At 43.9% G+C, this 13,765-nt stretch overlaps 1 protein-coding gene across 5 annotated transcripts in view; it reads right to left on the bottom strand.

Moving 5' to 3' along the window:
* The window catches only part of PIAS2 (protein inhibitor of activated STAT 2), a 108,258-nt gene extending 100,164 nt beyond the window's left edge, over window positions 1–8,094 (bottom strand). For 3 of the 5 annotated variants that reach the window (XM_023207601.1, XM_023207602.1, XM_023207604.1), the window contains exon 1: window positions 7,869–8,094. In XM_023207601.1, the coding sequence (XP_023063369.1) occupies window positions 7,869–7,892 (24 nt within the window). In that variant the 5' untranslated portion in view covers window positions 7,893–8,094. The remainder of the gene's footprint in view (window positions 1–7,868) is intronic. The other 2 variants (XM_023207605.2, XM_023207603.1) reach the window with 2 other exon arrangements.
* Between the last annotated feature and the right edge of the window lie 5,671 nt (window positions 8,095–13,765).

The raw sequence follows: 13,765 nt of genomic DNA, 5'->3' as shown, positions 1-13,765 counted from the left end.
TCCCAAAGTGCTGGGATTACAGGCTTGAGCCACCGCGCCCGGCCTTTTTCTTCATTTTCAAACATTTGGATTTAAGAAATATGGATGGCCGGGCATGGTGGCTCACACCTGTAATCCCAGCACTTTGGGAGGCCGAGGTGGATGGATCACCTGAAGTCAGGAGTTCAAGACCAGCCTGGCCAACATGGTGAAAACCCATCTCTACTAATAATACAAAAAAATTAGCTGGGCATAGTGGTGCATGCCTGTAATCCCAGCTACTCGGGAGGCTGAGGCAGTAAAATTGCTTGAACCTGGGAGAAGGAGGCTGCGGTGAGTCAAGATCACACCATTGCACTCCAGCCTGGGTAAGAAAAGTGAAACTCCATCTCAGAAAAAAAAATAAAACATAAATAAATTTTACATATGCATATATATTAAAAGTATAAAGACAGATAAGGAAAGACGAATACAAAACTCAGCATAGTAGCTACTCTCACTGGTGAAGGCGGGCATGGCTGCAGCGGTTATGATCAGGAAAGGGCACTCTGCTAAAGTTACACTAATGAACTAGTAAACTGGCTAGTAATTACATGTATGTTTGTTTACAGACACCTTACCCGTTACAAACTTTTGTATTTATCAAATAACTTAAATATTTAAAAGACGAAAATTAGTATAGTATACCTAAATACAAACCCACTATTAGAGTCACCAATTCAGAGAAGTGTCTCAAGAACTCTAGAAAAATTAGCATCAGAGAAACTCAAGGTATTTTCCCATAAATCAAGGACAGGTTGCTATTTAAAAAGAAAAATGAAAAAGATGATAGAAGAGCTCTTATAAATTAAAGATAACTACTGAAATAAATTGTATAGAAAAGTTCAGAGACAAAATCAAAGAAACCTTCCAGAATGTAAACAAATGCCATAGATTGTTGACTACAATTGTAGATTACAATCTTCCACAAGGGAATAACCATCGGATCTGCAATGGACCTCTCATTAGCACACCAAGTATTTTAAATTTCCACAGCAAAGCTTTCAAAGCTCTGAGGAATTTATAATTACACATGTAAACTTTCAATCAGGAACAAAGACAAGCCATTTTCAACATTGAAGAACTTAGAAAGTTTATCACCAGCATATCCTTCCAGAAACAACTATTGAAGACTGTATTCCTGTAAAATAAAAAAAGGTATCTAAAAGAGAAAAACATGGGATCCAAATAACAATAGATCTAACCCAGGAGAACAATGTGAAGTAATCTGTGGATGACAGCTGGGTAACAGGTCTACAAAGCTTCCAAAATTAGAACAGGCAAGCCAAGACTCCAGAAAGTCTACCAAGAAAAGCTGAATGGTTACAAGATGAGAATCCATTATAATACTAAATTTTAAAAATAACTTCAGTGAGCCTTCCTCATTCAAGCAGGACTTTGTTATATTCCTTTTTTTTTTTTGAGACGAAGCCTCGCTCTGTCGCCCAGGCTGGAGTGCAGTGGCATGATCTTGGCTCACTGCAATCTCCGTCTCCCAGGTTCAAGCAATTCTCCTGCCTCAGCCTCCTGAGTAGCTGGGATTGCAGGTGCCCACCACCACGTCTGGCTGATTTTTGCATTTTTAGTAGAGACAGGGTTTCACCACGTTGGCCAGGCTGGTCTCGAACTCCTGACGTGATCGAGACGAGGTGATCCGCCCACCTCGGCCTCCCAAAGCGTTGGGATTACAGACGTGAGCCACTGTGCCTGGCTGATTTTGTTATATTTATTTTTTAAGGATCACAGGTTTAACAGAAGTAAAGTTCCTCTATGGCTCCAGAGTACTTGGTTCTACAGTAATCAATACTCATGTCAACATACATATGTTGACATGACAAGAGTGGCCATTAGTACTTAATTTCTAGAATTTTCCTGTAGAGGCACAGAAAACTTTAGAAGAGTTACAAAACATTATATAAACGCTGTAAATCTTGACAATGTAATAGTACTAACAAAAAACAAAGGCTGGGGCCAGGTGCAGTGGCTGATGCCTGTAATCCCATCACTTTGGGAAGCCAAGGGGGGTGGATCACCTGAGGTCAGGAGTTTGAGACCAGCCTGACCAACATGGTGAAACCCTGTCTCTATTAAAAATACAAAAATTAGCCAGGCATGATTGCAGGTGCCTGTAATCCTAGCTAACCGCGAGGCTGAGGCAGGAGAACCGCTTGAACCCAGGAGGCGGAGGTTGCAATGAGTCAAGATGGCGCCACTGCACTCCAGCCTGGGCAACAAAAGCAAAATCCCGTCTCAAGAAAAAAGGAAAAAAGAAAACAAAGGCTAGGAGGGGAGGAGGGAAAAACAAAGGCAAGGTTTGGCTTTTAAATCCCAAAAGGAAAGGGATGGGTGTTATATCCTTTTCTGAAAGACCAGGAAGTGAGGCAATATAGTTGTCTCTCAGTATCTGTAGGGGGTTGGTTGGTACCAGGGTTCCCTGCAGATACCAAAATCCAAGAATGCTTAAGTCTCTTATATAAAACAGCATAGTATTTACATATAACCTATACACATATTCCTATGTACTTAAAATCATTTCTAGATTACTTACAACACCTAATATACTGCAAATGCTATGAAATAGCTGTTATATTATAATGTTAGGGAAATACTGACAAGGAAAAAAGTCTGTACATGTTCAGTACAGATGTAACCATCCTTTTTTCCTGAATATTTTTGATCCAAGGTTGGTTGAAACCAAAGATAAGTCATCCACAGACATGAAGGGCCAAATGTACTGTCTAAAAGTGATAGGTCAATAAAAAGAAATTTATAATAAAAAGTTAAAAATAACAGCAAAATTAGGAACAAAAATGTAACTGGTAGAAATCAAAGTCTAGGACAGGTGGAAAAATGACCTAAATTTCTTATCTACCAAAGAGTTAAGAAACATTTTTTTTGAGTTGAAAAAAATAGAGACAGAAAGGTATGGTATAATATTTTTAGACTTTTGGAACAACAATAAAATACTAAAAACAAACAAACAAAAAATGGTTAAAAGCATAACGGGAGTGGAACTTAATGGAAAAGGGAAGACTTTCACTATTTTGAATTTTTTCAGTAGTGTCTGCACAAATATTGCTTTCATTTAAAAAACATAAGAAATGGAAATGAGAAAATAAAAAATGTGACATCAGGTGATCCACCCGCCTCAGCCTCCCAAAACGCTGGGATTACAGCCTTGAGCCACTGTGCCCAGCCTATTTCACTTTAAATTAAATATATTTTGTTTCGAACGTGCTTTCATAGACATGATCTCAGGGGAAGCCTTGGAAATTTTTGTTGCGTCCCATAATAGCTTCGAATCATATGGAAGATTCTGTTATATCTATCATATCTACTAGTTTATATCCCTGCCCAATAAATGGGGAGAGGAGCATGATAAGGACCTCTAACCTCAAATCCCCCATTAACTTCCCATTCTCCCTCTGCATCCTACCAGCACTTGAAGTTACCAGGATGGTGACTCCTGGTAGGTGTAAGGAAACCAAACATTTAAGCCTTCCAGACAGAAAACCTTCTGTTACAGAATTACTTAAGCTTCTTAGCATGAAAGACCCAAATCTGATCTTCAAATTATGACACAAAAAATTTACCCAGTTTGGTAAATGTTCTGGTTTACCCAGTATCTACTGATAAAGTTATCGCTGGCTCTCAGGCCAAATGCACAACCAGATTCTCACATGCACATTCACTCTCATTCTGAGACACACACAGAATAAATTCTCAATGCATGAAAAGAAGGGGATGAAGAATACAGAAGGGAGATCCTTTAAAAACAAAAAATTCACTACAACAGATCCCCCTCCTCCTCACTGAGTGATGAGAAGTAGGGAAAGTAGATTAACCAGGTTAAGGTGTAGCAGGGGCCTTTTTGTGCATGACTGCCACCAGCAGATCACAGTATTGGAAATATGCAACTGGAAGGGAAATATAAGGGTAAAGAAAAAGCTGCTCTGGTTAAAGAAGAGGTAAGTGATTCCAGAAACTCAACTCCTGCTCTCCTCCATCCCTGTGCTTAGTTCTTCTACAGACTTGTTTGAGACAGGGTCTCCCTCTGTCGCTCAGGCTGGAGTGCAGAGGCAGGATCAGAGCTAGCTGTAACCCAGAACTCCTGGCCTCAAGCCATCATCCTGCCTCCCAAAGCGCTGGAATTACAGGTGTGAGATACCACACCCTGCCCTCCAGACCATTTTTGAAGGAGGAAGCAAGGCGGCAGTGACAGAAGTTCAGGCCTCAAATCTTATGATCTTGTCCCATATTAATTCACAACTCATTAATTCAAAATCTGTTCATTCACAAACTAATCACTCCTTCAACTCCTAACAACATAGATGCCATAAATAAGCAACTGGCGAACTAATTTTTTTTTTCTTTTTTTTTGAGATGGAGTCTCGCTGTCGCCCAGGCTGGAGTGCAGTGGTGCAATCTCCGCTCACTGCAAGTTCTGCCTACCGGGTTCATGCCATTCTCTGCCTCAGCCTCCCGAGTAGCTGGGACTACATGCACCCACCACCCCACCCGGCTAATTTTTTGTATTTTTAGTAGAGATGGGGTTTCACCATGTTGGCCAGGATGGTCTCGATCTCCTGACCTTGTGATCTGCCTGCCTCGGCCTCCAAAAGTGCTGGGATTACGGGCGAGAGCCACTGCGCCCGGCCGAATTGAGTAATTTCTTCTCTGGTACCTTGAAAGCTTCTAATATATAACACATTATTGTAATCATCTTTGAGTACACAGGCCATATTTTCCCTTTTCAGAGAACTTCCCCACTTCCTTTCCTTCAATCCATCAGGATAATCTGTTGATCAGGTTTGTGTGCCTTGACTCTAACTCCCTGGCTATAGATGATTACAACAGAAGTAGAGCCTGACCTAAACTCAGCCAATCAGATTCTCTCTCCCAGAAGAACTGGAAGAGAGGTAGGCTGGTATTCTGGTCTCCTGGACTGAAAGGCAACAAGGTATAGAGCTGCCATATTCTGCTATGACCAGCCAAGATCTCTGGTACTGGCTCACATAGCAGTCTCCAAAACTGAAATGGTCAGGCAACCCCTTAACAGTTGCCTCATCTAATAACCAACCCACCTCCATCCCCGCCACACACACACATATAAGTTTAAAAAGCAAAGGCACAAGGGTCACCAAACCACACTGAGGATGACCTTTCCCAAAATTCCCTACCTCCAGTATAGATGCAGCACTAGCCAGGATGTGAACTGCTCTGATTATACTTGTCCAAAATAAGTGGTTTTGGAAGGGTAATGGAAATCTTCTCTGTGGCATATCAGCAGCCAAATATGTGGCATCCAGATCGGCTGACCAATTTCTCTACTGCCAAGAAGTCAGCCAACAAACTAATGCCCATAATTTTTCCTGGTCCTATAATTTACTTGACCATTACTCTGACCATCACAAATAAATATATTTTGAACCAAGGACCATCATTTTGAGAATCCAAGATTTCTTCCCCTTTTCTTTCTATTCAGTTTTTCAGTCTGTTTTTCTTCCTTTATTATGCCACACAAGAAAGATGTTACCAATCATTTAATTTAGGATCAATCACAGGATGATGGCTAGAAGCTCCACCTAGACCCCAAGGTACCAGAACAAAGCAGTGTAGCTCGGACTCTGAAAAGCCCAGACTCTAAAGCTACATGTCTAAGATGAAAAATCTCAGCTTTTCAAGCCTCAAGCTGTGTGATTTAGGTCAGGTTAACCTCTCTGTGCTTCGTTTTCTTCAAAAAATTGTGAGAATTAAGTATAGAAAAAATGCTTAGACCAAAATCAGGTATGGAATAACCACTATATTAAAATGGGTATATACCATCATCATCATTATGGTCTGTAATGGGATGTAGGGGCGGGATACAGTTCATATTCAAGTGTAGGGTAACATGGGTCTGCACAGAGCAGTTAAGGCAAAGAAAAGCAGATGATGCTTACTGCATGTGCCCAGCCTGTACCCCTCCCTCCTCTGAAAATTCTCCCCAGTTAGTCTCTGTTGGGCACTTCATACGAATTGTGGGAGAGGGGCCATCTTCTAACAAATGCAAGAAGTAAAGACAGCTGATTTACAGGAAGAGAGGATGAAGCTGATCCACAAGAGAGAGGAAGACAGAAAGGAAGAGAAAAAAAGCTTCTTTGGTTTCTACCACTTTCCAGTTGCTAGTTGCACTCCAATCTGAGCACTGACTGCTTTTACTCTGCTCTATAAAGAGTAAATTCTCCGCTTTACATTAAGCTTTGGCCAATAACATTCACAAAAGTCTAATAAAAATCCTGGAAAGTTTTCATTAACAACGAAAAAAAAAACTTAGAAAACTTGTACACATCTGTTACTACACAAAAATTAAAACTAGATGGCAGGTAAAAATGAATATAACTTCAGAGTTCAGTCTTCTCAACCCATCCTAAATCTAACGCATGAATTTACAGAGGTGAGGCTCGGGGCTCCTTGTTTCAAAAGCTCCACAGGTGTTAAAAGCTCTACAGCTGGGGCTCTGAGCCACTAAAATCCTTACACTTATCAAATATGAACACCCTTTACCTAATCATGGTTCTCTGCATAAACTACTACGGGGCATAACATGTATTAATATGTGTTTACTGGGAACTTAATAATTATTCTTGAAATAGGAGGGAATATGGCAGGCACTGTGCAAACTCCAACAATCTCCGTTTAGAGCATAACATACATTCTTTTGCTCATGTCCACTAAGCAGGTAACCAGCCAACATCCTTCCCCCATCCCATCCTTTGCGGAAAACAATAAATATACAAAACTGAACCTTTTACCGGATTCCTCTTCCTTATTTGAAAAAGAAATCGTAACATCATAAGTGTTACACAAACGAGTTGTAGTAAATTTAATTTCAAGTTTACACTCATCTCTACTGTAAAATACATTTTTTTAAAAAAAAAAAAATCAGGGTTTCCGTCTGTAAACGTCTCATTTAATGTCGCCAGTAATTCAGCGATACACACAAAATAAATCCATCTCATTCGTCACACTTAGTTTTGTTTTAGTTAAGGACTTTGAAGGTTATCAGTCTGGGGGGGATGTCTTTTCTGTTCTACCCCCGTCACAGCCCTATTCCAAACCTCTGCTATACAAAGGTTATCAACAATAAAGTTATCTTGTTTTAAGGCTAAGAAGAAAAAAAACATTTTTCCTCAGGAGTAAAAGGGGTGCACAAACCTCACAACATAGACTTTGCAGATTTCTTACTACAGCACTAAGAAAACATCGAGGTTTAAGGCCGATTATTGAAGGCAGGATTCCCCAAACACCAGGCTCCTCTCGCAGATGTTAGGAGGCACGGGTGGGAGAAGGGGCCTTTTCTCGTGACAGACCTGACTAAACAGTAGCATCAGCCATAAGAAGAGAGATTCCTAAACGCAACTTTACCTTTCAGAAAACAGTCCTCCACCAAGTGAGTAGCATGCAGACTTGCGAATTGCCACAGACACGTACACCCCGGTGATGGTGGGAGATCAAACGTTGCTTCCCACCTCGGCCCTCACTGCGAACCGGGATGTCGGGTCCCCATGTGACCCTCCCGGAGGGCTCCCCGGTCCCCCGCGCCAGGTGTGCGGACCACGGGCAGCACTCAGGGGCCGGCTCGCCGCGGCCCAGGCCCGCCGCCCCCGCATCGCCCGCGTGCCCTCCGCCGGACCGCTCCCCTCCCCCGCGCGCTCGGCGCCCGTTCGTCCGCGGGCCGGGGCTCAGGGCTCCGCCAACCGGCCCCAGAGGCACGAGCAGGCTGCGGCCGGCGACGTTGCGGTTTCCCCACCTCCTCTCCCATCCCCTCCCCCGCGGCCTCCGCTCTCCACTCCCGCGCCCCCGCTTACCCTCAACTCTTCGAAATCCGCCATTTTATACCACCCGCGGGCGCCGCCACCGCTGCCGCCGCACCCACTCCCGTTGCCGCCAACGACGCCGCCGCCACCACGGCCGCCGCCGCCTCCAGCACCATCCTGCACTGGGCGCCGCTTAAGACGCCGCGGCCGCCGCCGCTACCGCCGGGCCCGTCACGTGAACGGCGCGGGAGCCCCGCCCCCGACGCGCCGAAGCCCCGCCCCCAGCAGTGCCCCCTGCCCACCCGCGCGACCGCCTTCCGCCCGCGCCTTCCGTCCGCCCGGCGACGGCTCCCGCCCGCGGCTACCCCGGCGTGCTGCCCAGCGGCCTGGCCCCGCATCGTGCCTTCCCTCCCCGGTGGAGGCCCCTGCGGACTGCCTAGAGCTGGGTCGCAACTGAGGCGTTATCCGCGGGCCTGGCCTGGGGAAGTGGCGGGGAGGAAGAAGAGGCGGCCGGGACGCGTGTCAGGAGCATTCAGGAAGATTCTTAGGTTACCCTTCGCGCGGTGGCTATGGACGGAAAAGCCGCCTCAAATAAAACCATCCCCCAGGGTAGTTGTGGCGGAATTATCTAAATATGGGTAAGCTATTGTTCCCATCTAATGGTGAGGTTGTGTGACACCTTTTTGAATTGCTAATGTCCTCCAAGTACCAACCTTGCCGAGTTTTTCTGACTTTCAAGGGCACCTGAAGGTCACGGACTGCAGAGTTGGGAGAGTTAGGGTTGGAGAAGTGAAATAAGAGCGTTCAGAAGGGCCATGCTAAAAAGTCAGGGAAATCTGATAGCTAGGAAGGAGTCAAACACCAAGGCACAGTAAGTAGATAGAAGCTTGATGGCCCCCCCGTAATGTGCTGATAAAGGATGAGGGAAGATGCTGATTCAAGACTGTCAGAAAAATCGCTGGATGGTGTCCAGGGTTCAATTTCCTTGAAGAATTGGGTGGAACCCACCCACGAAAGGTCTTTAAAACAATGTAACTTTTAAGGCCCTATTTAATCAGCTTCGTACCTACTGCTGCTTCCCACTACCCCTCGTTTCATCCGCACTGCACTTCCGGGTCTTCCTTCCACTCCCCTGCCCCCGCACCTCACAAGTTTTGTTTTGTGTTTTTGAGACGGAATTTTGCTCTTCTTGCCCAGGCTAGAGTGCAATGGCACGATCTCGGCGCAATGTCTGCCTCCCGGATTCAAGCGATTCTCCTACCTCAGCCTCCCGAGTAGGTGGGATTGTACTTTTGGTAGAAATGGGGTTTCTCCTTGTTGGTCAGGCTGGTCTCGAACTCCCGACCTCAGGTGATCCACCCGCCTTGGCCTCCCAAAGTGCCCGAATTACAGGAGCAGGCCACCGCACCTGGCCTCCCGTCAAGTTTTAAGGCCTCTAAATGTTGATCCTTGAACCAAGAATAATTTCCCACTCTCTTCTTTGTTCCTAACTCCTATTCATCCTTCAGGTTTCACTTTAAGTGTCACTTCCTCAGGAAGACCATCCTCACTCAGATCCCACATTTTAATTCAGATTCCCCTGTTATGACCTCTCCTAGGAACCTGAACTTTTTCTTCCTGAGATGTCTCCATGGTAATTATGTAGGTATTTGTGTGTTTGTTTATTTGATATATATATGTGTATATATATATATATACACACATACACATATGTTGTTTTGGCCGGGTGCAGTGGCTCATGCCTGTAATCCCAGCACTTTAGGAAGCCGAGACAGGCAAATCACTTGAGGTCAGGAGTTGGAGGCCAGCCTGGCCAATATGGTGAAACCCCCATCTCTACTAAAAATGCAAAAATTAGGCCAGGAGCGGTGGCTCACGCCCGAAATTCCAGCACTTTGGGAGGCTGAGTCATCTGAGGTCAGGAGTTGGAGACCAACCTGACCAACATGGAGAAACCCAGTCTCCACTAAAAATACAAAATTAGCCAGGCCTAGTGGTGCTTGCCTGTGATCCAGCTACTCGGGAGGCTAAGGCAGGAGAATTGCTTCAACCCGGGAGGCAGAGGTTGCAGGGAGCGGAGGTAGTGCCATTGCACTCCAGTCTGGGCAACAAGAGCGAAACTCCATCTCAAAAAAAAAAAATTAGCCGGGTGTGGTGGCACATGCCTATAATCCCAGCTACTCGGGGGGCTGAGATAGGAGAATTGCTTGAACCCAGGAGGCGGAGGTTGCAGTGAGCTGAGATGGCGCCATTGCTCTCCAGCCTGGGCAACAAGAGTGAAACTTTGTCTCAAAAAATAAAGATAAATAATTGTTTTAAAATTTTTTATTAAAAAATTGTAAACCCACTAGACTATAATGGCTGATAAATGCCTGACAAATAGTTGGTCTTGTATTTGTTTAATGAATAAAGGAAGGAATGAACGATGTCCAGTTTCTAAATCTGTCCACCATTAACTTTGTGAGCTTAGCTTGGCTTATTCTTACTCTTGATTTATTCGTCGTAGACCTTGATTTACACCTCAGTAGAATTTAACATTGTTTAGTAGACATTAAGTGAATGTCACTGTGCGAGGAGTTTTCAGGGAATAGATGAATAGAGTACAATATAGCCCTGCCACGGAGGAGCTTACACCCATAAAGGGGACCAACATAAACACAAAACAGTAAGAGAAGCAAAGCAAAGCCCCACTGAAACTTACCTGCAGTGTTCATTGTAGTTGCTTCTCAGCATTCATTCTGCCCCTTCCTCAATGTGTAGCAGCTCCTGGGTGGGTTGGGTAGGTTTGACTGCAAAGAGTTTTAGGTACTCCCCTAGACTGGCCTGAGCCATTAAGGACTGTTAAAGTCATTCTGGCCACAGTATTAGATCACACCTGGGCATATAAATCTAATTAGTACTGAGCATTTATAGGCTTTGCCAAGTAGATCAAGTGTGGACCCATGCCCTAAGGTAGGCCCATCAGAGGGAAGCCTAGGACATTTATTCACTGATTAGAGATAAGACTCTCTGGCATGTGGAACACTCGCCGTTTTGCTACAGTGAAGAGCCAACCTGAGAACCAACCCTTCTCGTGAGCAGAAAGATCACACACACAAAATCTCAGCATTGACTTTGATACTCACCCTTCCCCTGTACTGGCCAGTTTTCTTGAGCCAATGCCTTTCTTGTAAGGTTTTAGGTTGTTTGACTTGAGATTTCTATTAGTTGCAATGGAAAGAATTCTGAAATAGGGTGCTACTTTGTCTTACCAGACCAGATTATTAATTTGGCATTTTTTCTAATCTATACTCCCTAATATTCATTCAATATATGTTCAAAGGAACGGCTGAGTGGTAAAGGGTAGAAAGGGCGTGTCTCTCTTCACTGTTGTGATCATTTCTGCTCTCGTCTAGCTTTATATATCCTCATTAAAAAGAAATCCCTGCACTTACTTGAATCCAACTTCCTTATAACGTGGTAATGTCGTATACCCTTAGAGGGGAATGGAGAAGGAGGGAGGTGTAGTAATCACTCACAAAAGGCCACATATCAAAGTACCAGTTCCAGCCACATGCTGAACTCTTCTACCAGAGGAATTGTATTAAATATATCCTTTTTCTTTATTACATTCCCAATGAAAAATGTTTTAGTGCTCTTTATGGACTGAACTTCCAGGCAATTACCTGGCTAGGCCACCCCCTTAAAATGGCTCCAATTAGAAGACTCACTGTAAGGACTGTGATTAAAGTGTCCTAAGTTGTTTTGTTTGTTTTTGGAGACAGAGTCTTGCTCTGTTGCCCAGTCTGGAGTGCAGTAGCATGATCTCAGCTCACTGCAACCTCTGCCCCTGAATTTAAGTAATTATCTGCCTCAGCCTCCCAAGTAACTGGGATTACAAGCGCACACCACCACGCCTGGCTAATTTTTGAATTTTTAGTAGAGATAGGGTTTCACCATCTTGGCCAGGCTAGTCTTCAACTCCTGACCTCGTGATCCACCTGCCTTGGCCTCCCAAAGTGCTGGGATTACAGGCGTGAGCTACTGCGCCCGGCATAAAGTGTCATAAGATTTTAATATATGAAGTCAAAAATCTCAGCAGTAGCTTTTCCGTTTCCTAGCTGTGTAACTTTAGCCAAGTCTCAACTTAATTTTTCTCATCTGGAAAAGAAAAATGACTACACCTATCTCAGGATGAGATACCTGATCTGATAGATCAGGTATATGAGTGTACTTTGTAAACTTATAAAGTGAAAGATGGTAACTTTTCTGTATCTAAACAGCTGACTAAGCTGATTTTGAATCTAAACAGCTGATAAACACATACCCCCAGCAAAAAAAGCACTTCATTAGAAACATAATTAAGAACCATATGATATATCCTAGTAATTTTAGCAAAGAGTATTCCAACCTGGTTGGACCAACCTTGTAACATTGAGTTTAGTTCCAAGCACCTGTCTTCTTAATCCTTTCACATCCTGTCTCGGAACCCATTAGACTTTACCGATTTTAATATCTTTCTTTTCCTTCCAACTGATTACTTCCTCTCTCCCTATAACAGTGCTCAGGCCTCCCAGATGTTTTCCAAGCCACTTTTCTTCTTTTGCTAAGCATATATCTATTTATATCACATTTTCTAACTCCTATACACTTTGCCAATACTGTCTTAGTCTTAGACTGTACCAAAACTAATATCAAGGAAACTGAACAAGGAATTAAAAAAATTTTTTTGCCTTGCTTTTTTTTTGAGACAGGGTCTCACTGTGTTGCCCAGAATAGTAGAGTTCAGTGGCATGATCACAGCTCACTGCAACCTTCACCTCCCAACTCAATCTTCCTACCTCAGCCTTCCAAGTAGCTGGGACCACGGGCACACCACTACCTCTGGCTAATTTTTGTATCTTTTGTAGAGACAGGGTTTCACCATGTCACCCAGGCTGTTTCAAACTCCTGGATTTAAGTGATCCTCCCACCTTGGCCTCCCAAAGTGTTAGGATTACTGGCGTGAGCCACCGCTCCTGGCCTCAACTTTTTATTCTGAAAACCTTAATCACAAATTTGTTTCTTCTCCACTTTCACTGCATCACTTGACTAGCCTTTAAAAAAATAATAATAATTAAAAAATAAAAAGTTGAGGCTGGCTATGGTGGCTCACGCCTATATTCCCAGCACTTTAGGAGGCTGAGGTGGGTGGATCACCCGAGGTCGGGAGTTTGAGACCAGCCTGACCAGCATGGTGAAACCCCATCTCTACTAAAGAAACAAAATGAGCCAGGTGTGGTAGCACATGCCTGTAATCCTAGCAACTTGGAAGACTGAAGCAGGAGAATCGCTTGAACTTAGGAGGCAGAGGTTGCAGTGAGTGGAGATCACACCATTGCATTCCAGCGTGGGCAACAAAAGTGAAACTCCATCTCAAAAATAGATAAATAATAAAAAGTTGAAACATGAACTTCGAAAGCATAGCAGAATGGTCACCTGTATAAAATTTATAATTTACATATAGTAAATCCTTATGTCTGAAGTAAACATTTCAATCCATATAAAAAAATTCTTATCAAGATACAGAACATTTTCATCAATCCCCAGAAAGATCCCTATTCCCCCTTCCCAGTCAAAACCTCCCACCAGAAACAACTTTTGATCTGATTTCTTTCTTTTTTTTTTTTTTTTGAGATGGAGTCTCACTCTTTTGCCCAGGCTGGAGTGCAATGGCGTGATCTCGGCTCACTGCAACCTCCACCTCCTGGGTTCAAGCAATTCTTCTGCCTCAGCCTCCCAAGTAGCTGAGATTACAGGCATGTGCCACCACGCTTGGCTAATTTTTTTTGTACTTTCAGGGGTTTCACCATGTTGGCCAGGCTGGTCTTGAACTCCTGACCTTGTGATTCACCCACCTCGGCCTCCCAAAGTGCTGGGATTACAGGTGTGAGACACTGTGCCCGGCCTTGATCAGATTTCTAATACTA

Source organism: Piliocolobus tephrosceles, chromosome 18 (genome assembly GCF_002776525.5).
Source record: "Piliocolobus tephrosceles isolate RC106 chromosome 18, ASM277652v3, whole genome shotgun sequence".
Taxonomy (NCBI): domain Eukaryota; kingdom Metazoa; phylum Chordata; class Mammalia; order Primates; family Cercopithecidae; genus Piliocolobus; species Piliocolobus tephrosceles.
Note: the sequence above shows the minus strand (reverse complement) of the source record. Positions and strands in the feature narration are given on the sequence as shown.